The sequence below is a fragment of the Larus michahellis genome, chromosome 1, assembly GCF_964199755.1.
Source record: "Larus michahellis chromosome 1, bLarMic1.1, whole genome shotgun sequence".
Classification (NCBI taxonomy): Eukaryota; Metazoa; Chordata; class Aves; order Charadriiformes; family Laridae; genus Larus; species Larus michahellis.
The window spans coordinates 120844438-120868017 of record NC_133896.1 but is presented as its reverse complement, the minus strand read 5'-3'; the positions used below and the strand labels follow the sequence as shown (position 1 = coordinate 120868017).

Below are 23580 nucleotides of genomic sequence, written 5' to 3'. Positions count from 1 at the left end.
TACTTATACTCTTGCAGAATTGCTGCTTATTTTTATTGACCTAAGGCTGCAGCATTTCTGATGCATTATAGGATTTATCTTCACATTCACAGGAGAAGAATGCACAGGACAAAGGGAAAATGCACCCCAATCTCAAGCCTTCACATTTTCCCTGGAGGAATACTAAAACTCAGAATAATTTCCCAGTTCAAGAAGCTATACATATGCACACATACGATCATACACAGAACAGCTAACAGCTGTATGTCTTTTCCTTCAAAGACAAGTGGGAAAAGGTATCAGTCATCTTATGCAAGGGCTTTTGTAGCAGTCCACTTTGTACACAGATGGGAACATGTTACCATTCCCCGTGATGACATCCTGAGAGATGCAGGACATAAGCAGGAGCACCGCCGGACAAAAGCCACTTGGCTCACTTCTGAGTCCATAAAACAGAGCTGAACCCAGGAAAAGCTGATATCCATCCCTCAGCCTGGCTCTGAACCCATTAGAGGTTGAGTCTGATCCTGCAGTGTTGTGAGAGCTGAAATGACAGAGATGGGAGTGCCTGGCATATTACAGAATGTGGCCCTCAGGGAAGTGACTATCAATTAAGAGAAGAAGAAACCACTGCCTAATGTACTATAGTACTAGAGTGATTGGTGGTTGCTTGTGGTAGCCCCGTGGCTGAGCCCAAGTAGAAAAGAGGTCACGGTCCTGCTGCAGGGAGTCAGAGGGAAAAGGCTTAAGGAAGGCCAAAGGTTGGGCTGGATTTCAGCCATCATCTTGGCAATGTCAAGTCTAGCAACTCGGCTTAGGAGCACAAGGCAACAGAGCTGTTTGTTCTGGAAAAGGGAAGACTCAAAATTACCATTTTAAAAATTGTTTTTAAAATATGTGGTCTACTGAGAGTGAGGGGAAAAAAAAAGAACTTACTTTATTTGCAGGTTATATACTCAGGAAAACTTTCTAATGATGAGTTTGATTAAATACTGAGTTAAACCGGAAGGCATTGGAATCTCTTTAAGTAGAGATTTTAAAAAGATGATCTGAAGTTGCTTTACAGCCTAGGGAATGGAGTATACAAGGTTTTCAGCTCTGCCTTTCTGGGTTTCTGTTATTCATTTTAATGTGCCCAGGAGAGTCAGCTAACCTCTCCAAAGCTAGAGGGCAGCAATGTGGGCAGTGTCTGTGGAGCAGGAAGGTACAACTGAACCAATGAACTCTTGACCAGTTTCGTTGTTTTATTTTAGTTTTTATATAGTTCAGAGACTTAGTTGGAATAATGAGACTTTTCTCCAGTGTGGGCAGGAAAAGCTTGTCGTCAAGGATTATACTGCAGGCAGACATGAAGGAAAAGATGTTGTCATTTAAATGGCAGAGCCCTCCAGTGTCCCCTCCACTCCACTGCGTGATTTCAGGAGCTCCTCTTGGGTCCCTGTCTCTTTCTGGACCCTTCAGGGCAGGGGCCTCCTCTCGGTTTGTACAGCAGCTTGTATAAGTAGCAATGTGATCTTAGCTGGGCTCAGAAGATGTTACTCCAATTCAGATCTTAATAACTGGTACTAATAGATGTTCGAGACCCGGCTTGTGCCCTGCGGCAGCCCACGGGCAGGCTGCGTGCCACAGGATGGCAGCCGTGCACCTTGCACCGAGCCGTTCTGCAGCCACCATCTCTCCTCATCCCTCTCCCCCTGCGAGAAAAGCAGCTCGTAAAAAGGGTCTCTAGAGGGAAAGCACAGACGTTGAAAGCTGCATCCCCTGTGGAGCTATAGCCAGGTACTGAAATGTCACTTCATAGAAATTCTCGGTATTTTTAGCATAGACCTGAAGCTACCAGTGTTTTGTTTCACCGTGTTGCCCAAATGCTTGGGTTTGACAATTAACATTTCCAGAGATGAAGCTATACAGCAACCTGAGGCAAACAAACACTGTGCTGAGCTCAAAGACTGGGGTGAATAATTCAATACCGAACCAAGCAAACTGTAGGGATGAGTCAATATGCTCAAGGGCCAGGCTGTCACTCAGAGGGACCTCAACAGGCTGCAAGAAAGGGTGACAGGAACCTCAAGAAATTTAACACGGACAACTACCAAATCCTGCACCCGGGAGGGAATAGCCCCTTTCAGTGGTAAGGGCTGGGGACTGCCTGGTTGGGGACAGTTCTTCATAAAAGGCCCTGGAGGTCTGGGCTGTCAGCAAGCTGAGCATGGGCCAGCAGCTGGCCCCAGCAGCAGAGAGGGCCATCAGCATCCTGGGATGTTTGAACAGGAGCACAGCCAGCAGGTCACGGGAAAGGATTTTCCCCGTTTACTCAGCATTTGTTAGACTACATCTGGAGTAATGCTTGTAGTTGTGGGATTTGCTGTACAAGAAAGGCATCAATAAACTGGGGCAAGGTTGGGAGAGGGCCACCAGGATGGTCAAGGCTGGAGCACTTGTCCTGTGTAGAGAGGCAGAGGGAATGGGGCTTGTTCAGCCTTGAGAAAAGAAGGCTACGGGGGGACCTAATAGCCACCTCCCCATATCTATTGGGAAGTCATCGAAAAGATAGAAATAGGCTTGCTACTGAGGTGCACAATGGGAAAGCAAGAGACAGTGGGAAATACAGGAGGATGCAACTTGATAGAAGGGAAAAAAATTCTCCAACACTGGAACAGACTCCTGAGCAGTAATGGCTGAAGAGCTGGCGATGCAAAAGCTGGCTCTGTACCTCTTTAGGTACATAGCTGGGAGTGAAGAAGATAAGCAAACTTTTTAAAAATGTCAAAAATCATATGTGCAGACACAAGTGTGTGAGAGACAAAGGAGTCCTGACCAGAGCTGCCCATTGCTCCCACCTATAATGTGAAGTTGCAATATCAACCTCTGTGCAGGTGATGTCTATTATGCAAGTTCTCAGCAGCAAGATGAAATCACTTGTAAGACTGTGGGCCTCATTTTGTTTTTCTTGAACATCGAACTCTTGAGCATTGCAATAAAAAACTTCTTTAGAAATCACTAGAGTAGAAAAAAAACCTATTTCATAGTTAACATGAGTGGCATACACATTTTGTAGTGTATATGAAAGCAACAAACAAAAACCATGAGAAAAATCCAATAACCTTCAATAAACTGTGTTTTTATAATTGACAGCATCTTATATGTTCACAGTGAGGTCCTTCAACGGAAGGATCTTTTTTTGTCTTGTGCCACAACATGGCAGTAGCAACATAAACAAGCAATGTGGTGTGTCAAGGTGGAAGAGAGAGAAGCTGGCAGTAACTCAACTTCAAATTCTCTCTCCATTTGCCCCAGGGACAACTCAGGAAGGATGACCCAGCCTTAACAACCTATCATTTTCTACATTGCTTGTGCCAGATGATAATGTCTTGCAAGAAAAGATTACAGTCGGGTTAAGGGAAGGCTCTTCATTGGTTTACCCTTTTCTCATGTTTTGTGCTGTTGAATGACAAGGGCAAATAATGCTCTTTTTGAGGATGTTCATTCAGAGTTCCTCCAAACCTGTTGGTTCCTTGGAGTAGATGTGCATACAGGTGACGAAACCAGGTTCACTCAGTTTCTATAGCTGGGCTATTGAGCTGGCTGCCAGCCAAACCCTTTCTTAAATTACTTGACAACACCCAGTGGACCAAAGGAAGACTGAAATTACCAGAAACAAAGGCACTTTATGTTAGCCCTAAAGGAAAACATAAAGCTAAAGATGGTTTGAAGCAAAGAGAGGATGAAGGTCTTCCCATATTAGATGCATCCAAGAAGGGCAAAATAGTTTTAAAATGGAGTTTATCCTGAAATACAACAGACTGTGTGATAAGTGTACACAGTCAAATTTGCCACTACCTTACAAGTGATATAAGTAAGGCAAAGTGTCTCTTATTGTGTATCATTAACAACAGAGAAGAACTCTAGTGAACAGATCCTATACGCTCCTCATATTTGCCTGATGCCCAGCCCATGCCTTTATTACAAAACAGCGTTCTCCCGAACAGGAGCTATTGGGCATCTCCGTCAGGAGCTGAATGGGTATCTTGTGAATTCAAGCATCTGAACGGACTTCTGATGGGCAGAGAGCGAAATAGTGCTCTTTCAATTCTGAATAGGGGTGAGAGGGGACTGAAGTTTCTCACGCACCAGCTCTTCCAGGGAAAAAAAAAAAAAAAAGTAAGGACACAAGTCCCAAATTCACAAATCAGACAACTTGCCTGAAATATCGATAGTATAAGTGGTTGGATTGTTTTCCTTTACATTTGCATACGCAATACAACTCATAAAGGAGTAAGGTAGGGCTTGAATCACAGCAACATTTTAGTGTCTGACTTCTGTTGGTTCAGTGATGATAAAATGCCCAAATACTTCTCTGGGTTGGACATAAATGACACTCTAATTCCTGGATTTGGCAAAATGCCCTTACTGAGGTAACAGCACTGGCAGTTCCCAGAGGGCTCTTGGGCATGTAAAGGCCAGGCGTTGTTTTTGGAAAAGCAGCAAATACCTTTTCATTTGAATCACAGCAATTCTTACTTTTCATTCCCCACAGGTGCCCTTCCAGAATACCTTTGCCCCCAAAGCATGTTGCATCATTGTTTTTTTAGGATGCTCTTACTACTGCATTTCTATGTGAAGCCGCTTATGACTGGCCTGTCATTACAAATAGTCCCGCTGGTTATTCAGGCTAGTTAGTACCAGGCTAGCTGTAGAGATCCTAGCTTTTGGTAAGTATTCTTCTGTGGCAACAGCATTGTAAACATGCCACAAAGATGATGGTTTCCATGCCGGATCACAGAGAAGCACCCACAGCGTTTGAGGCACGGCTGAGAGCTGCATTGCTCTCAAACTCTGCTAAGGTTGAGCCTGTGTTTGAGCCTCTGCTAGGCTGTGAAATGAAAATTTCCAGTTACTCTTCCCAGTTGGGTGAGTAGGCTCTCAAACAGGACCTGGGTTTTTTGTTTTAAACCTACACACAAAGCCCCCGGAAAGCGGGCAGAGCAGAATCCACCCCATGGGGATGGTCACAAGGCTCCCCAAACGGAGGGCCAGTGCGGTGCCAGGAGGGGAGCACAGCACGCTGGAGGTCCCATCTCCCTCCCTACGCCCCAAGCTGGCCATCCCCCTGCGAACACGGGCCACCAGCTCCCACTGCTCAGCTACACCCCAGCTTCCCTCCTAGAGCAAGCAGGGAGGCTGTTGGTCACCTCTGAGTGTTTCCAGGCGAGCTCTCTGTGTCTGACGGCGCACCCGGCGGCTTGGGAGCAACGGTAATAAAGACAGGTAGGGAGATCCTGCCGCCGTGGCGTTAATGATCTGGGGTAGACCTTGGACCGCTCTCCCGGTTGTCAGGGGAACAGCATGGGTTGCCGGCCTGTGAAGACATAAAAGAGCAGCAGCGGGTGGGAGAGGAGGCACTGCCGGCTGCCCCACAAGCTGACCCCGCTCCCAGCCGCAGCCGAGCATCCCGGACTCCGCAAGCTCGGCCAGGCGAGACGCCAGGCAGTGACAAACCCATCCGCCGGCATCCGGAGAAAGAGTAAGTCGCTGTCTTTGTTTCGGCTCTGAAAGAGGTAGGGTAAATAACCAAAGTACGTTTAATAGCTGGTATTTTTATTAATAAGACTGTTTCTCTTCCAGCATAATTATTTCCTTGCCATTAACTCTGTTCCTGGCAGGTGTTTTGTTTCAGATTTGTTGTTTTGTAATCACGGTGAAATAACAGGTTCTGCAAAGTTTGTCTTTCATATGTTGCAATTGTTTATACGCTGTATCTGCATGCCTTAGGTAATAATTAACAGCTCTATGAATAATAACCACAAAGCACGGTGGAATGATTTTGCTCCTTGTTGCAAATACTTCTTTAGGCAAATCTTTAAAGGTGACAGAAGTGTTGGTGGGAATTATTCCAGCTGACAGGAGTTGAGTCATTTTATTAAGTTAAAACTGCCTTGAGAAGAGCAGTGGAAGAGGAGGATTCCTGTGTTTTATTCTGCCATTTAATTTACCTGTGTTTTGTTTTGCCATTTAATCTGCAAATCAAGTCAGTGATACAGGAAGGACACAACAAAGTAAATATACCATCTCTCTATAGCTCTGGAGTCTCAATGGCAATGACAACCCAGTGAATGAACGGGAGCCAAGATACCCGGCACCAGGAGGCCCTACTCCAGAGTTTCAGTCTCCAGCTGCTTAGTCACCATTAACATTTCATAACAGCTTTCTACCCTGCAGCTTTCTCCTCTCACATCTTTATTTTTTCTTAGTTTAGGATTTGAACAATAGAAAACAAAGTATCGAAGTACGCTTTTTACACCATTTTCATTCATGAAGTAAGCATTATGTTTTGGGCTTGGCAGATCTTTAATTTGGTGTAATGCTTAACTTCAACTTTTATCCCGGTCAGGCTAGGAAGAGCACTGGGAAATAATAACAAAAAGTTGCAGTCAAGCTTTCTTTCCTGAAGTACACTCAGTGTAAGAACCCTTGCTCCAGGGAGTAGTTGGTTTGATGTTAAAAAAATGAGAATTTTAAAAAGTGGCTTTAAAATTAATTTTAGTACCTCAGTGTTCAAGTACTCAGCTTGAGCCACCCAGGATAACTCTGGGTTTTCAGGCAGTGCTGACCACCCGTCCCCAGGACACCTGATTTCCCAGAAGGGGTCCCTTCCTGAGGACAGATGAATAAAGAGGGATTTGATTGCACATACCTTACAATTATTGTTGTATGAAAATGTGATGCACTCGTGCATTCGTGACCATACAAATTCAGGCTTTATGCATGTATATACTTTTTTTTTTTTCAATACTGAGACTTTAAATCACAGGAAGCACAACCCCCCTAACACTGTAGCTTACATACATTCAGTGCACTCAGAGTCAGCACCAGTACTGGAGGAAGTTTTATTTGCTGAGGCTTCTCTTTTACAAAAATAAATAAAATTAGCCTATTGGAAGGAAAAAGGCTAGATTGTTCAAGAAGCGAACAAGGAACTTATTGAAAAGTACTAATCTATAATTTAGAGTAGAAGTGAGATCTCTTCACAGTGTAACATATAACTGTATACTCTGGGCTTTCTCTTTAACAGAAAGGCAGGGCATGATTTTGGATTCCTGACACCTTTTTGGTACAGGGTGCACTTATAAGCATCAGGACAAGAGTTCAAGCTGCTAGCACTTCTGTTGTTTGAAAGCTGCAGAAGGCACTGCAGGGAAATATCCAGCAGTCAACAGTCTGGAAGAGATGCCTGGTTAGATATCAACAGGAAGAAACTTTTATTTCTGTAATGCCTTCCCTCTGAGACTCTTAAAGGGCTTCATAACCACTGAATAGAAAACTGGGACTTGTAGTCCTAGGCTGTACTAGCAGGCAGGATGGAGACACACTGCCATAAGGCACTGCTAGAAATAAAATTCTGATTTTCCATTGTATTAGGTCAGATTTATACCACTGATTTCAATCCAGTTGCACAGGTGTAATGAAAAATCCTGCCTATGTTGCTCGAGTGGGTAAGGTGTGTTTGAGCTGCTTTGTAAAGCTGTTGCAGGACAGTGCTCTTCTCCTGAGTTGGTAGAGCTTTATACCGCTTTCGTCTCACTTTTCATTTGTGTAAATGCTTATCCTGATGCAATTTAAAGGTGAATACCCAGATCAGTGTGTGTCAGCCTTCCCAGACAGCATGTACTGTGCCCACCTCCAAGCTGGAATAGCTCCAGACCTGTTTTGGCAGAGCAAATCCTGCCACTCATCTTGGTCCCCCGCTCTTTATTAGGAAAAGCACAGACTGCATGTGTGAAGCAGGGCATGGAAATTAAGGCCTTACACATCCATCCTTTCTGCTCTCAGGGTTGGGAATAATCAGGCTGTGACCTGCCGAGGGTGACCTTCATCCATGGGGAAAAGGGAGGTACCACCACTCCCAATCCTTTGGGAGGACAGGACTTCTTCCTTTCCTTTGAGTTTTCTCCTATTAATCTGCCTCCCTGCAGTTACATGTCACAATCTTCCCTGCGGTAACATTTGCCCCCAGTATGGACAGAAGTTTTGCATGGGATAGACAGGATTGATGATTTTGCAGAGGTGTTTTTAGATGAATTGTCCGTCCCGGAGCCTGTGTATACCTGAATACCAAAATACCCATACGGGAACATTTTCAAGGGTCTGTGTGTTGTTCAAGTTCAATGAAACAGAGTTGCCTATTTTACCTTGCATTTTTATCATTGCTGGGAAGGAATTTGTTCCGCTACACTTGATGGCACCACCGCTACAGCACTGGTGGCTCAGCCAAATGACAGCAGCCCAGGCTTTTGCAGCACAATCAAAGGCAAATAAAATTTTCAAATTATTGACAACAAGCATGGATCACACTGCAGCCTGGAAGTCTGTAGAACAGCAGCTTTTATCACAGAAGTTATTTTCCTACCTTTATCTGTGGAGTAACTAAATATATACGGCAATTGTTTAAACAAAGACGGAAAAAAAATACCTCTCTTACTGCCATCAGCCCGCTTAGGGAACTCCTGAAACTCCCACAGAGTAAAAAGGTCAAATCTAGCACTTTGTTTCCCTCAAGGCTTGAGCCTCCGTGGGGCTTTCTGGTCAGATAACGTAGCTGTTTTGCAGCGAAGAGTCAGATTAGACTTATTACGGGACCGACTCTTTTTATTTTACATAGCCCTTTACATTTTCCTGTAATCTCGTATTTTAACACCTGCTTAGTTCAGTAGATGTTAAAAGCTAACCTCACCCTTCCTCATGTGCATGCCGCTCTGCAAACCAGAGGTGTTATTTTTTTCAGTTACAATTTAACAATAAAAGGTGTGTGTTTTTTTCCCAGAAGATCCGATAGGCTTTCAAGCAAATTGTTAGTATTATCTTTGAGGGAAAAAAAAAAAAAAGGGAAAAAAGAAAACAAAAAGGAAGATTTCACTTTACTCTTTCAAATGCCAAAGGAATTGCACTTCAAAAACCTCCAGTTAGTCAGGATGCGTGCACAGCACAGCCACCCAACGGCAGCCCTGTGCAGCCTTTAAAAACCCCTTTTTCAACAAAGATTTTTACAGGTTAGACTGGTATTAAATACAATTGAAAGACTACACAGATGAAGGCAAGCCTGGGGCGTGCTTTGCTCCTTAGAGTGATGGGAGCTTGTCTGGGCTCCTCTTCCCCTGCCTCCCTTTTGAGGTCTCTGCACGATGGGCGAGTAACGCATCGGTCCTGCTGAGGCCAGCCCAGTTAAGCTGCTGTACCCACCTCCTTCCTCCCACCTTCATGCCAAAATGCAATGTATTTTTTTTTACATATCCCTCTTTCCCTCCCTCCCATACCTGCATGCAAACAGGAAAAGAAAGAGGCAGTCTTCGTAGTTCTTCCAAATGCTTTTGGTCCAGCCTTTCATGCTATTTTGGTCTAAATTGGGTGGTTTTGGTATTCATCCTGTGTACATTACTCAAGCTGCACAAGATTATATGGATTTAAGCTGCTCTTTGCTTAATACAGCACTTTCACATAGGCACATGTTAACACAAGTGATCAATGAGGGGTTTTAATTAGGTTTTTTTCTGAATAGAGAATGGAAGAAAGCACCCTGTGAAGAAATTAATTGTATAGGCTTGGGACTTCCATTGAATAGGATTAACTTTCCTTGAGACAGTAGCATTCTCACACAACAGTCAAAGGCTTTTTATTGCTTTTTTGCAGTTTTCTTAATACACAGATCTGCAATTAGCAAAAAAAAAGAAAATAAAAAATAGTGATCAAAGCAAATTCAGAAACCTGAAATGACACTATTACTAAATAAGCATTGAAAATCTCCTTTAGCTATCAAAACCTGCAAAGAAAAAGGAGTGGGGACAGAATCTTGTGCTAGAAAACTTTTGGGATAACATGTAATAAAACAGGGGTTTCAATGCAGGAAAGAGGACACACATCTGAAAACACGCATGGCTGAAGCAATCAAACTGCAATCATTTTCTGCTGGTATCTACGTCTAGTCCAATTTTCACTTGAAAGGTCCCCCACTTAGGACAAAAATGAGCAAATGATTTGCCAGATTTATATCACTCAAAAATGTTTTTTCAGAAGCAGGTTATTGCTACCGGCAGCAAGTAAGATTTCCCTAAAATCATTAGGATTTTTGTTTGCTGCTAAGCAGGCAATGCAGCTGCTTCTTCTCCCTATCAGAGATCGCAGCTCCAAAGCGGTGGCTGCCTTCCCTCCTCCCCAGGCCAGCACTGCAGGCTGGAGGGACTGGAGGGGCTGGAGGGACTCCGAAGCAGCTGTTGGCATCTTGGTTTTCTCCAGTTTTTGCATGGAAGGAACAGCTCAATACTTAACAACGAATATTGGATCAGGTATAAACCACACAAATTAGGAGCCAAAGAAGCAGAATGGGTGTCTCTTCTAGAGAAATGTTGTTCCTTTTCTTTTACTTTCTGTCAAGACATGCTTGTAAAGTTAGCAAAAAAACCCTGCCCCAGGACCTCAGTTTTGTACTCTCTCTGTATGTTCTGCCCTATTAAAGAGCTTCCGGTTAGTCTCACCTTCGTCCCTGGGAAGGTAATGGAGCGACTCGTTCTGGATGTCATATCCAAGCATGTTCAGGAGCAGGAAGTTATTGGAAGTAGTCAACATGGATTCACCAAGGGTAAATCATGCTTGACCAACCTCATAGCCTTCTATGATGTTATAACTGGTTGGCTGGATGAGGGCAGAGCAGCAGATGTCATCTACTTTGACTTCAGCAAGGCTTTTGACATTGTCTTTCATAACATCCTCCTTAGGAAACTGAGGAAGCGTGGACTAGACGAGGGGACAGTGAGGTGGATCGAGAGCTGGCTGTGTGACAGGACTCAGAGGGTTGTGATTAATGGAGCAGAGTCGAGTTGGAGGCCTGTAACCAGTGGTGTCCCCCAGGGGTCAATACTTGGACCGGTATTGTTTAACGTTTTCATCAACGACTTGGATGAGGGGATAGAGTGTATGCTCAGCAAGTATGCTGATGATACCAAACTGGGTGGGGTGGCTGACACCCCAGAAGGCCGTGCTGCCATCCAGTGTGACCCAGACAGGCTGGAGAGCTGGGCAGAGAAGAACCTAATGAGGTTCAACAAGGACAAGTGTAGGGTTCTGCACCTGGGGAGGAAGAATGTCAGGCACCAATACGGGTTAGGGGTGGACCTGCTGGAAAGCAGCTCTGAAGAAAAGGATTTGGGGATCTTGGTAGACAGCAAACTATCCATGAACAAGCAATGTGCCCTTGTCGCCAAGAAGGCCAATGGAATTCTGGGCTGCATAGGGAAGAGTGTGGCCAGCAGGTCAAGGGAGGTCATTCTCCCCCTCTACTCTGCACTGGTGAGGCCACAACTGGAATACTGCATCCAGTTCTGGGCTCCCCAGTTCAAGAGAGACAGGGAACTACTGGAGAGAGTCCAGCGTAGGGCAACAAAGATGATTGAGGGATTGGAGCATCTCCCTTACGAGGAAAGGCTGAGAGAGCTGGGACTCTTTAGCCTGGAGAAGAGAAGGCTGAGGGGGGACCTGATTAATGTTTACAAGTATCTAAAGGGTGGGTTTAAGGAGGATGGAGCCAGACTCTTTTCAGTGGTTCCCAGTAACAGGACGAGAGGTAACAGGCACAAGCTGGAACATAGGAAGTTCCGATCAAATATGAGAAAAAACTTCTTTACAGTGAGGGTGACAGAGCACTGGAACAGGCTGCCCAGGGAGGTTGTGGAGTCCCCTTCTCTGGAGACTTTCAAGACCCGCCTGGATGCAGTCCTGAGTAATGTGCTCTGGGCAATCCTGCTCTAGCAGGGGAGTTGGACTAGATGATCTCTAGAGGTCCCTTCCAACTCTGAAAATTCCGTGATTCCTGATTTGCTGAGGAAGGCTTCCTCCTCCTCCCTTCTCCTTCATTCCTCCATCCGGGCTGCACTTGACTCTCCTCCACCCGGCCCCTTCTCACCACCTTTCCCCCTTCTTCTCTCTACAGCTGTGTCCTTCATGCACAGCTACCTCCTTGTTCCACCATACAGGCTGTTGGGATTTCCTCCTCATCCACCTGCATCTGCTGAGTCTGTGCTCTGGGGTTTAGGTGCTGTGTCCAGGTACTCCTAGACATGCTTTACTATAGATTTATTTAGTTGTTATGGAATTGCTCTTCGTGCTTAGAGCTGATGTTTCTTCCCTGTTCTCCAAGTATTCAGCTAAACAGGTCTGGTTATAACAGAAAGTTCTCCAATTTGGGGTGATGCAAGAGCTTCCCCTCAGTGTCAAGGAAGACACTGAGTCTACGAAGAGTCTACGAGGAAAACTGGGTGGTTGCTTTGGACTTCAGACAGCTTAAATGCCACGTGAAAATCAAGATGATACCAGTCATCAAAGTCTTCTTGATGATTAACATCTTCAGGCCAGTTAAGAATCTCTTGATCTTGAACATATCTCACTTCCACCTCCCCATTTCCCAGAAAGCCCTTGCAGTGGCAGAGTTTCTATCAGTATGCTTTTTGTAATGGCTGAATCTTTGCCTTCTGATACCTGAACTGAGGTATCTCTTCAATTCATAAAAACCAAAATCCACACTTCAAAACCATTCCAAGGTGTTTTAATGCTGTAACTGGCAGGTAACCACTGGAAAAACACTGTCAGCTGCTTGGAGGAGAACTGGAACAACTCTCAGTAATTCCCATGGGGTAGGGGTACTCTACCACTGCTCAGTGAAGTCGGGTGACTGCTTACCCAGGCATAAGAAAAAGCAGGCATAAGGAAAGACCTCTGGGGCAACACAGTCTAATTGCTATTCAAGGCACTGAGCCATTCTTATACACTTATTTAATTTTCCACTTCATTCTCAAACATTAAATGCTTACCACATTGTGACTCTGGACAGCAAGGTGGTGTGGGGGGCATGACCCAGCAGCTATTCAGCTACTAGCTTTACTCGCCCTTGTTTTTTTCACTTCTAATTGTATTTCCAAAACCGGACTATGTCAAGATGGAAAGGGAAGGAAAGAAGACTTTATCTCCGGTTTACCGGTGGATTTGTTGAAGGTTGCAGCTGTAACAAAAACTGACCAGTAGCTGACAAAAGGAAAAGTTGCAATCACAGTGCATAATTTCAAAACACTGTGTAAGTGTTAGCTGACTGTATAAGACCAACTTAGAAAAAGTATCAGTGCAGTTGGGTGAAGGGCATGTTATTATATCCTACTTATGCCTCATTTGAAACATGGTTGGTTGGGATGTTGTTAGGAATAATACCATCATGAAGAGACCGTGTTGTTGGAATCAACCATCATCTGTTTGGACTAATTATTTCTTTGCTGCATTGGACAAAGAGATGACCCCAAAGTGATATTACCTCTGCGGGAGGTCATCTTGCAGCCTGGTAGAGCTCTAGATTCTTTTACTCAAAAGTTCAAACCAAACCTTCAGCAACAGCACAAGACTCCCACAGCGCATACCATGTTTAGGCTACAGAGCCATTCTGTGTTTTAATCAAAATGTATTTGTTAATCAGCTCACTGCAACTGGTTAATGAACAAGTTCAATCATTTCTGGTATGAAAATGTGTTACCATTTTTATTACTGCAGACACTTTCAAGGACTGATGAACATTGGGTATAAGGTTGGACAAGAACAACTGTCTAAAACAGCTGAATTGAGCAATTATATGGAAGTAAAATGCAGACCAGCTCCTTCTTAGCTTGAGCTTCTGTAGACAATGGAGTTACTCTTTGCACCAGAACCATACACAAAGGCAGGTAGGTTTTGGTTACCCATTTGTGAGGGAAGAGCTAATTTGCCAAGTTCAGATTTGAAATACCATTCGCGTTTCTTGAGTTCAGCAATCTTCTAGTATAAACTGGGAAGCTGAAAAATGCTTACATTATTTTTATAGGACCGCCATACCTGCTATGCTATGTTATGCAAGGAAATATCAAATGGCTTACGGAAACAAGTTGTAAAATCCATTATGTCAGGTGGATGAATCTTTAAAAAGCCATAGATTTTTAAAGTTTTAAGTAGAAACAACACCCATAGCTGTTTTCTTCATAGCTGTATGACAAGCCTCCTTTTGCCAAAGTCGGTAGCATAGTACACGAGTAAGACATAGACTAAATCTGTTGGGTTGTTTTATCACTGAAATGCTGTCTCCTAGCCATAATCAAGGAAGAAGGCCACAGAACTAGTTGTACACATGCATATTAAATGCATATGATAAGACTGTTGCTTAGTCTCTGAATATGTACTGAGCACATTGGAAGCCTTGATTTGAAAATTAGGGAAGAAAAGGCGCCATACCCACCAATATTCCCTAGAAAACTGTATGGAAATTTGTAACATTTAGCACGATCTGATGAATTCTTTGGGTTTCTATAGGTTATATATAAAAATATTTTAGTGAGCTCAATGGATAAATTATCTCTGTTAAGGGGAGTGGGTAATCCTCAGAGAGGGAGCATGGTGGAAAGATGTATCCCACAGCCCAAATTCTCCAGTTTTATGAAGATGATCCGTCATTCTTTGTAAATTTGGAGATGATGGAGAACAGAGACCCAGATTAGGCATGAGAATCACCCCATATTTTCTTTAACTTTATGGCAGTATTACAACAAAGGGCTTTTGTGTATCTCCAAGAGCCCTACTGAAGGCATCTTTGCATTACAAGCAATCCAAAACATAAAGAATATCTGCGAAGGAGGAAGATTTTTTAAAATAACTCTGTTAGCTTTTGCAACTTCAAAAGCACTTCCTGAGAGACAAAAGGTTTATTCTTTGCGTAGCTCACCATGACATCAACACACCAAGTTAAAAAACCACCAACATTAACAAATCTGTGTTTCAGTCCTTTCAATGATTAAACTCAGATCACCTCAACCATTTTGCTTCATAATAACAAGACGTCATCCTGCAGGCCCTGGCCCTGTTTTTCAGACCCACGCTTGTCTTTGATCCTCTTTCTTTTCCCCAGATCTTTTACCCTGGCAAAGTCCTGTCCCTCAACTGCCATGTCTGTGACTATTGCTTCACATTCTTATCTTCTTTACTGAAACTCACGACTGTTTTGAGCCAGAGACAGAGCTAGAGAAGACAAGCTAAAGACCTCTCCCCAAACTTTTAGTGCAAAGATCCTCTTGCTAAATTGTGACCCCCTCCCTCCTAACAGTGCCTTGACAGCACTAATAATTCAAAAAGATACAATTCAGAGTCATCAAATTAGTGTGGTTAAGTTTTATCTATGATTTACCTCGCTTCTTCCTTGCAAGGCAGCTCCCCCCACCCCTAAAATTTGAAGCCAGCTTTTTCCCAAGCCTTAACCAGTGCAGACAGCAAAATAATTTGATTAAGAGCCATATAATGCACATTTTTCTGTAGATAATTGGTAGCTTAAGTAAAGGTGCATTGCAGATGACTTGGACATTTCATGGACAATATGCAACATATATTTCGCTGTTTGCATACCACTCACCAAAGCCACACAGAAACAAAATACCGAGAATGGAATTGATAGGAATGTTTCTGCATTGCAGTGAGCAGAAGACGATAGCAAGTATTTCTGGAGATAACATTTCCTGGAATGCCAAGATTTAGGATTTTGTTTGTATTTTGATGGACGAAGCCCAAATGCTATCAGCTAAGCTAAACTTGAAAGAGAATTTTCTTTGGTTGGCTGCAAGACAGTAGAGAACTAAAGGATCTCCGCTCTTCAGGTACTGAAAAAAAAATATGAAAAGGAATCAAGAGTTAAAACTAATGAGGATGCATCGAAGTATATTATTCTAATGTTTTATGACTATTAAGTCTCACATGTTATATGGAAAAAGCAGTATCACCCCTTTTGACACAGGTGGGAGTCTGAAATGCAGAAGTTCTGAGTCTTCAATTAAAATCTCTTTTACTTAGTTCAAACTTATATTGTTAACATCATCTAGGAATTCTTCTTACAAATATTACCTCCAAAACAGATAAATCCCAATAATTTCACTGAGTTGTGAAATAGAGGTGATATTACAGGTTTCTGATTCATCACAACTGTTAGCCATGGTTAAGGGCTGAGAAAACAAGCACAGCGTGGAGGTTTAGTAATAGGATTTTCATTGTGATGCATGATTAGATGCTTAGATACTGGAGACCAAATTAATCTAGCAGTAACAACACCAGAACAACTACAGCTTGGATGAGTCTGACCTTTGAAGTTAAACATTAGCTAACAGTTGGACTGGTATTTCTGGTATGTTCCACAACATGGCTTAAATATTTGATTTAAGCATTACCATGTCTGTATCCTCCATTTAGGAAAGCAACATAGTAAATTGAGGGAGTACCTACAGAATTAAATCACGTTTGAGTCAGTTTGCATGCATTTACACTATTTATTTGCATGCATTCTTATAGGTCTTATATATGACCATAATCTGTCAGACCACAGATCCATCTAGTCAAGTAGCCATCTCCATGTGCAGCCGTAAGAAGGTGCGTAGGGGAGATTTCGCATAGGACAAGAACATGTGATACTTACTGCTATAACTTTCTTTGCATCCAACTATTTTCAGCACAGGGCCTTCTGTAGCCAGGTGTGGCGCCTGTGTACATGATAACTGCCATGGACATCTCCTCACTGAACTTATCCAGTCCTGCTCTGAATTTGTGAAAACTTTTTGCACCCTCCACATGCTTTGCTAAGGACCAACGAGTCAGCTGTGACCCTCCTGGTTTTATTTGAGAAAAATAGTCTTGCTCTTGTTCTTGGAAAAACTGATTTTTACTCACCATCTCCATGTTATTAGTGCTGTTCTAGATCACCACCATATCCTGCCTCAACTGTCTCTTCCCACCTAGACTCCTACCTTTCCTAGTCCCACCTTACTTAAAGGAAGCCCTCCATCTCTCACCACTCTTGTTGCTCTTCTCTGAACTTCAGTCCTGTGATATCCTTTCTGAAATGGTGAGATCTGACCTGCACACAACAGGCAAGTGTCATCAAACAAGTGATTTATGCAGTAGCTCAACGGCACTGTCTCCTTTTTTCCATCATTTTCCTATTACATCTTAACAACTTAATTACTTTTCGACTGCTGTTAAGCAACGAGCTGATGTTTTCATGCAACTGTCTATCACAAACTAAACATCTAATTCCTGGAAAAGATCTGGTGGTAATATCTGGCCCAGAGTCCACCATTTCTTAGGTGCAGATTTTTCTCCCATGTTCACGTAACTCCCCTTTTTTATCCTTTTCCCATGGATGGCAAAGTCCTGGTCATTTACAAACCATCACAGTTTCTACAGATTCACTGACAAGAGACTGAATTTCAAAGAAAAAAGGCAGACTAGAGTACTATATCCTCTATAAGTGAGAAATATGGGAAGCGGGCCACAAACTATTCTGTTAAGATGCAGTTTTGGGGTTGTTTTTTTTAAAATTTAGTATTAGTCAAAGGACATTGTCACTTGAATTTTCATCAGGAACTGAGCTTAAAACATTTAGATCTAAATCACATACCTGGTAAGCTACCAGGCATATGATAGTGCTAATGATTACGAGAACCTTAGTGTGCTCCTAAAGACTCTTTCCTTTAATTGTCTGTTAAATGACCGTGAAGTTTATAGCAGAGGACCCCACTGTCTAATGATGGAAGACTGACTGAATAACAGACAAAAACAAATTTTGTTTTTATTATTTTGCTTTTTATCTGGTATGTTTCTCCAAAACTGCAGTTGTATTGCCATGTTTTCTGAGGTGCTGGAGACATGCATCAATCTTTTCACATACCAAGGACCAAATTCTGCCCACTGCATGCCCTACTGCTGCCTTCACTAGGACCTGACACCTTTTGTCAAAATTTGGCTCTAGTGTCTCTCGGTGCTTCAAAACAATTACAATCAAATCAGACAAACTTTCCAACACCTTCTAATTTGTGTTGAGAAATTACATTCTGCATCGTTGCTTGTACCATCACCCAATAATATGCCAGGAGAACCCAGAAGCTCCTGCTAAGATCCAGCCCTGCTCTGAAAACCAAAGGGCTGGTAGCTGAGAATCCAAAAGTCCCCACCAAACATGCTCCCAGCCATCTGAGGTGGAGCATGGCTGGGATGGAAACTCGCTCCATTGTTATAAGCGTGCATGGAGGTGCTACTTTGCTTTGCCAGGTTAAATGAAGAGAGGAAGAGCAACCACCAAAGCCAGGACCTAACCTATGCTAGTTGCCATGCAGAGACACAGTGAGAGATGGTCCTTAGTCCCCAAAACTTACAGGCTAAGGCTGGAGCAGATGTAGCTTCATATGGATCAAAAGCAGGTTTTATTGGCATACCGCATAGCTCAGGATATGTACTGCATCTAGCAGTGCTTCTGCCCTTAGCCACCCTTTCTTTCCCTTTGCCCAGTATATCCCACACGCAGTTTAAAGGGAAGGTTATCACAACCCTTACTTAGTGATTCAGGTGTAAAACAAAACGCTTGTCTTTAGCCCTTCTCAGACTGCCTCACTCGGTGAAGTGGAGAACAGGGTCATTTGTCACCCCTATCTGTTGGAAAGTGGACAAAGAGAAAGCAGAAAGGAGAAATGAGCAGGAGGAGTCCTGCCCTTACCTTCACAGTGGGCAGGCTGAGGAGCTGCCTGGCTAGAGAAGAGGGTGTCCAAGCTGTCCCATAGGCAGATGAAACCATGTAGAGCAAAAGAGGAGTGAAAGAAGAATCCCAAACATGGATCACAATTCATTTTTCTTAATCAATGTAGCTGTGCTTCCCCTCTAACGCAGGGCAACCTGCAAAACTGCAATATGGTTCTGAATAGATGAGACAGATAACGAGTGGGAAAAGCAAAGTAATATGAACCGTTAAGTGGTCTTTAGTATAATAAAGAATTTGTTTTTCCTCAGTAGGTAAAGCCAAGTGATATAATTCACTGAGTAAAAGGAGGAGACACTTGGCAGCTTGGCACCAGTACTAATGAAGCCAATACCCTTCTCTGCTTTCTCCTTTTGGCTGGCTCTCATTTTGGCCGGCTTCCTTGGCATACACATCACTGGCAGTTTTGTGAGAAGTCAGAAGAACCACACGCTAATTTTCACCAAGGAAAACACAATTCGCAACTGCAGCTGCTCGGCGGATATCCGTGATTGTGATTACTGCCTGGCAAACTTGATGTGCAATTGCAAAACGGTGCTGCCTTCTACCATGGAAAAAACTACCTACAATAACCACCTGACCATTTGGTTCACAGACACCTCCCTGCTGGAGATGCTCCTCAACTTCACAAGGGTGTGGGATTTGAAGCTGTCCTTCTGTGGCACCACTCCTCTCCCAACAGAATACTTGGCCATTTGGGGACTTAGAAAGCTCCGGGTAAATAAGGTCAAGGGACGATTTCCAGAGCAGAGCGTAACCATCTCTAGCAGCAGCAACAATGAAAAAGAAGACTCACTTGCACTGCACAACAAAGACAGGCAAATGCTTGCATATATTTCTTTTCTGGATACCTCGCTTTTCAATGGATATTCTTTGCTGAAGTCATACAGTGTGGAAAACGTCTCTAGTATCACGGAGCACTTTCCCAGCCTGTTGTACTCTGATGTTTTCTCAACCCCAGATAACAAGAGCTATGTTGTAACGTTCATTTACTGAGTTATTTAACATATTCAGTAGTCAGAAGCACGGCAAACTGCTAAGAGAGAGACGGGACTTCTTTTAAGTCTGTTTGGTTTGGCCAGGAGAAGCTGTTATGGGATGAACAGTTCTGACTGCAATAGCACTCTACAAGGAGGTGCTTAAAGTAAGACAGACTCATCAGACTGATTCAGTAAATGCTTTCTTGAACAAAGAAAATGTGAAACAACTGTTTTAGAAAGCATCAGTACAAATTATTTTTATACATTGTAAGCTAAGAATTGAAATCTGCAGATAAATTTTGTTTCAAGCTTGTGCCTCAGACAGAAAAAGTCATAACCATGTACCGCCAGTTGTAGAAGAACCTGAGCCTCCTGGTGAATCACTCGGGTTAGTGGGCAGCCTGGGAGGTCTCCAGTCCAACCACCTGCCCCAAGCAGGACCACCTCTGGAATCAGACCAGGCAGCTCAGAGTTTTCTGCATTCGGGTCCTGAAGACCCCCAAGGATGGAACCTGCACAACCTCATTGGGCAACCTGCTCCACTGCCTGCCTGTCCTCATGGGGAAACTTTTTTTCATGTATTAACCCCAGCCTTCCCTTCTCCAGGCTGACCAAACCCAGTTCCCTCACACTTTTCTCACAGCCACATGCGCCAGCCCCTGACCATCTTGGTGGCTCTCCACCAGACCACTTCAGTTGATCCATATCCTTCTTGCACTGGGGGGGCCAAAACTGCATGCAGTACTCCAAATGCAGTCTTGTAAGTGCCGGGACAAGGGGAATAATCTCTTCCCTCCATCTACTGGCTATGTCCCTGCCCATACAGCCCACTGCTGTCAGGTTCAAGGGGTGCGAGGTGGTTACAGGTTACTCAGACTGGGAGTGCTGAGCTGTCCTTGTCCTCTGCTACTCAGTCAGAGCTGGGAACCCTCTGCTCAGGCTGGGTGACGCAGCCCCTTACGAAAGCAGGGATGGGCAATGCAGGCAGCCTCCAACCTAAGCGCAAAGTCAAAGGTGTGTTTGGGGGATGACCAGGAAGCTGTGACCTCTGCCAAGCCACAGCACACATCATGGGAAAGCACTGGGCAAAGAGGCCACCTCACAGGTGAGACACCATACTCACAAAGGTGTTTTTTCCCAGGGACAGGCCTGTCTCTTGCACATTGAGTGTGCTGATGACTGCAATTTCCCCAAATGCAGGGAACCTGACTTCATCTTTTGTGATAATCTGCTCATGTTCTCCCCTGTGAGAGAGGAGAAAGACCCCATCCAACGACTCTTGTCTGATAAGGAAAGCAAGGCTTCTGGCAGACATGTCACAAACAATTTTCAGACATGTTGCGGGAGAAAGATTGCCACCCCCACATCGGGACTATTTATATAGCCCAAAGTCTGTTCCTTGCCCATGTCTGCAGGATTTGCATTCTATGAGATATGATTAAGGCCAGGATCCATCCATACAGTACAATACAGGCTTCGGAACAGCAAGTCCTAGCAGTCTTGCACTGCCAGCAAAGGATTACATGAAATTGGGATAAAATACGTGTACTGAAGGGAACGGCTATCAAGATTCTAAGGAATCAGTGAATTTGCTTCAACAACTTTAAAGAAAGACTTTTTCTATAACTGTAATCAATGACAGATCAGTTTTGCTAGGAAGCAAAACTTAATTTTTCAGCATACTTAAATACATGCACACCTTCTATTACTGTGAGCTTTCCCACTGAAATCAACAATGCAGTAACTATTGAATTAATGGGGTCTATTTGCAATTGCGAATTAACAGATTTAAGCACGTGGATGTTTGAAGGCTAGGGAACTGAACTCAATTTAACTCAACCAGAGAGCTATTAAATCAGCTGCTGCAAAGACGCTGTTTCCTTTGTCAGCATCTTGGCAACAAACTGTAAGCCTCCTCTCCAAATCACAAATATTTCTAATGATACCTCTCACGATTGTGTCACAGGTTACAAAATTGTTAGGAACTGGAGCTGGGCTAACAGAGGTTGGCAGGGGAGTGCATGTGTGTGTGTGCGTGCGCGTTACATGGCTGGAAGGTATTATAGACACAGGCAAATAATTCCTATTGTCTGTGCAAAAGTACTAACCTTGCCTTCACAAACTGGCAAGTCACTAATCCTGCACAGCATGGTGTTGTAAAAAAAAAAAATAAAATACAGCTGTCACACACAAATGTATTGATTTCTAAATGTTACCAATCCTCTCTTTAAAATCTGGGAAAATCAAACCGAAATGATCTTCAGCGAATTCACTGAGGCTCTGCTGCCCTCTAGTAAAAAATGTGCTGAATAACACAGTACTTCCACATTGCCAAGACAGCACTGGTTGGCTGCTGCTATCGCTCAAATTTCACACCTGCAGCAGTAACTGAGAATGTATGTATTCTGGCCTTGTTGGGAAGAAACCATGAAATTAATAAATCCATGGGCTTTCTAACACTGCAAATCACAGTTTTGGTTACTTTTGCCACTGTAGTGTTTTAAATAAGGCTGACGTAAAAGACCTTTTATTTCCATGCCCAAGTAAGCATGGCAGAGATTTTCCTGGAATCAGGCAAGAATTCTCCTCTTGATTACTGCACAGCAGAAATCCACAGCACCGATACTGAAGTGATCTTTTCAACTCTGATGTTCTTTTCTAGCAGATACCAAGAACCTGATTCTCCCAATTTCAATTTTATATGTCTTTGCCACATTAAAGTACTGCATTAGAACCTTGCAGAATTTCTTCAGAGCAATGCATACAAAATATATACCACATACATGGCACATTTTATTAGTTCTGTTGGTGGAACTTTGTTTTGTCTGCATATAAACTACACACAGTGGTACATTAAGCATCACTTTGCAGAAATAATTACGTGATTTTATGAATCTGTTTTAAATCACAGTGTAAGATACTCATGCTTAACCACACTCAAAACCCTACAGTATTTTATATTTACAGCAATTAATATTTACATACACAATGGTTTCATTCTCCACACATCAGGTTCAACCTGTGTTTGTCAGTCTTTAACCTGGACGCATGACTATCGCATATGCCAATGAATGGAAACCGAGCTGGTTTTTTTGCATCAGAAAAAAAATTGAAAGAAGAGCTGAAAATTTACAGTTTTCCTTTCTACTAGTAACTCTGGTGTGTCTTTGGGAAGTCAATACAGAGTGAGAACAAGCACAAAAGTAATGCGATGCTTTCTATGGGAGATCTTGCCACAGTGAGAGGCTGCAGGAGACCAGCCAGGCCCCCTGCACGTCCTCCTGGGCAGACTACCAACGTGGCTGGCAAAGCCGGGCTGCAAGGGAGCCTGGTCCTCCTGATATGGCGGGAAGGCTGGAAAGAGGTCCTTCCAGCTCCCAACACTTGTACCTGGAAAGACTGTCTTTAAAAAGGCCACCAAACTAGCAGTTTTTCTTTCAGTCAACACAACAGCCATAAGACCGGCTCGACTGACTTCTCAGGATGCTCCCAGCCTAAACCGAACCCCGAAGATGCCACATGAAAGACGCCACCGTTTATCACTAGCGAAGAGGACAACCACGTTACCTCCCCCCCTCCACGCCAGAAGCCAAGATTTCCTCAGCGAGGGCGCGGGGTCTTTCCCGCAGAGGCTGTGCTGAGCCGGGGAGCGAGGCCCGGCTGAGGCGACCACCCTGGCCGCTGCCTGTGGAAAACAAGACCCCAGCGGCGGAGGTGGGGAGGCGGAAGCTCGGCACCCCCCTTTACCCCGCGTGGCACGACATCACCCGCTCTCCCGCCATGGCGCACTCCCCCAGGGGCCGCGCACACCACCTCCTCCCGCCCCGCTCCCCGTCTCGACACAAGATGGCGGCAGCGGCGGCCGCTGGGAAAGGAAGGGGAGGGGGAGGCGGGCGGCGCGGCGGGCCGCTCTAGCCCTGGCTCTCTACGCTCCCCGCCGCGCACTCTCTATCCCCCGCCCCCGCCGCCTCTCTATGGTCGGGCGGCCGCTCGCTGTTGGCG

At 44.0% G+C, this 23580-nt stretch overlaps 1 protein-coding gene across 2 annotated transcripts; it reads left to right on the top strand.

Moving 5' to 3' along the window:
* The first annotated feature begins 4524 nt into the window (after positions 1-4524).
* Positions 4525-22896, top strand: EPCIP (exosomal polycystin 1 interacting protein). Of its 2 annotated transcripts, none has more exons than XM_074601045.1 (2): positions 4525-5503; positions 18850-22896. In XM_074601045.1, the coding sequence occupies exon 2, from the start codon at positions 18920-18922 to the stop codon at positions 19592-19594; it is 675 nt and encodes a 224-aa protein (XP_074457146.1). In that variant the 5' UTR covers positions 4525-5503; positions 18850-18919; the 3' UTR covers positions 19595-22896. The 2 variants fall into 2 exon arrangements, with proteins under 2 accessions (XP_074457146.1, XP_074457159.1); XM_074601058.1 differs by lacking the exon at positions 4525-5503 and adding an exon at positions 12945-13727.
* Positions 22897-23580: the final 684 nt, after the last annotated feature.

Excerpts from the sequence above, each read along its gene's own strand:
- EPCIP (XM_074601045.1), top strand. The coding sequence starts at position 18,920 with ATGAAGCCAATACCCTTCTCTGCTTTCTCCTTTTGGCTGGCTCTCATT.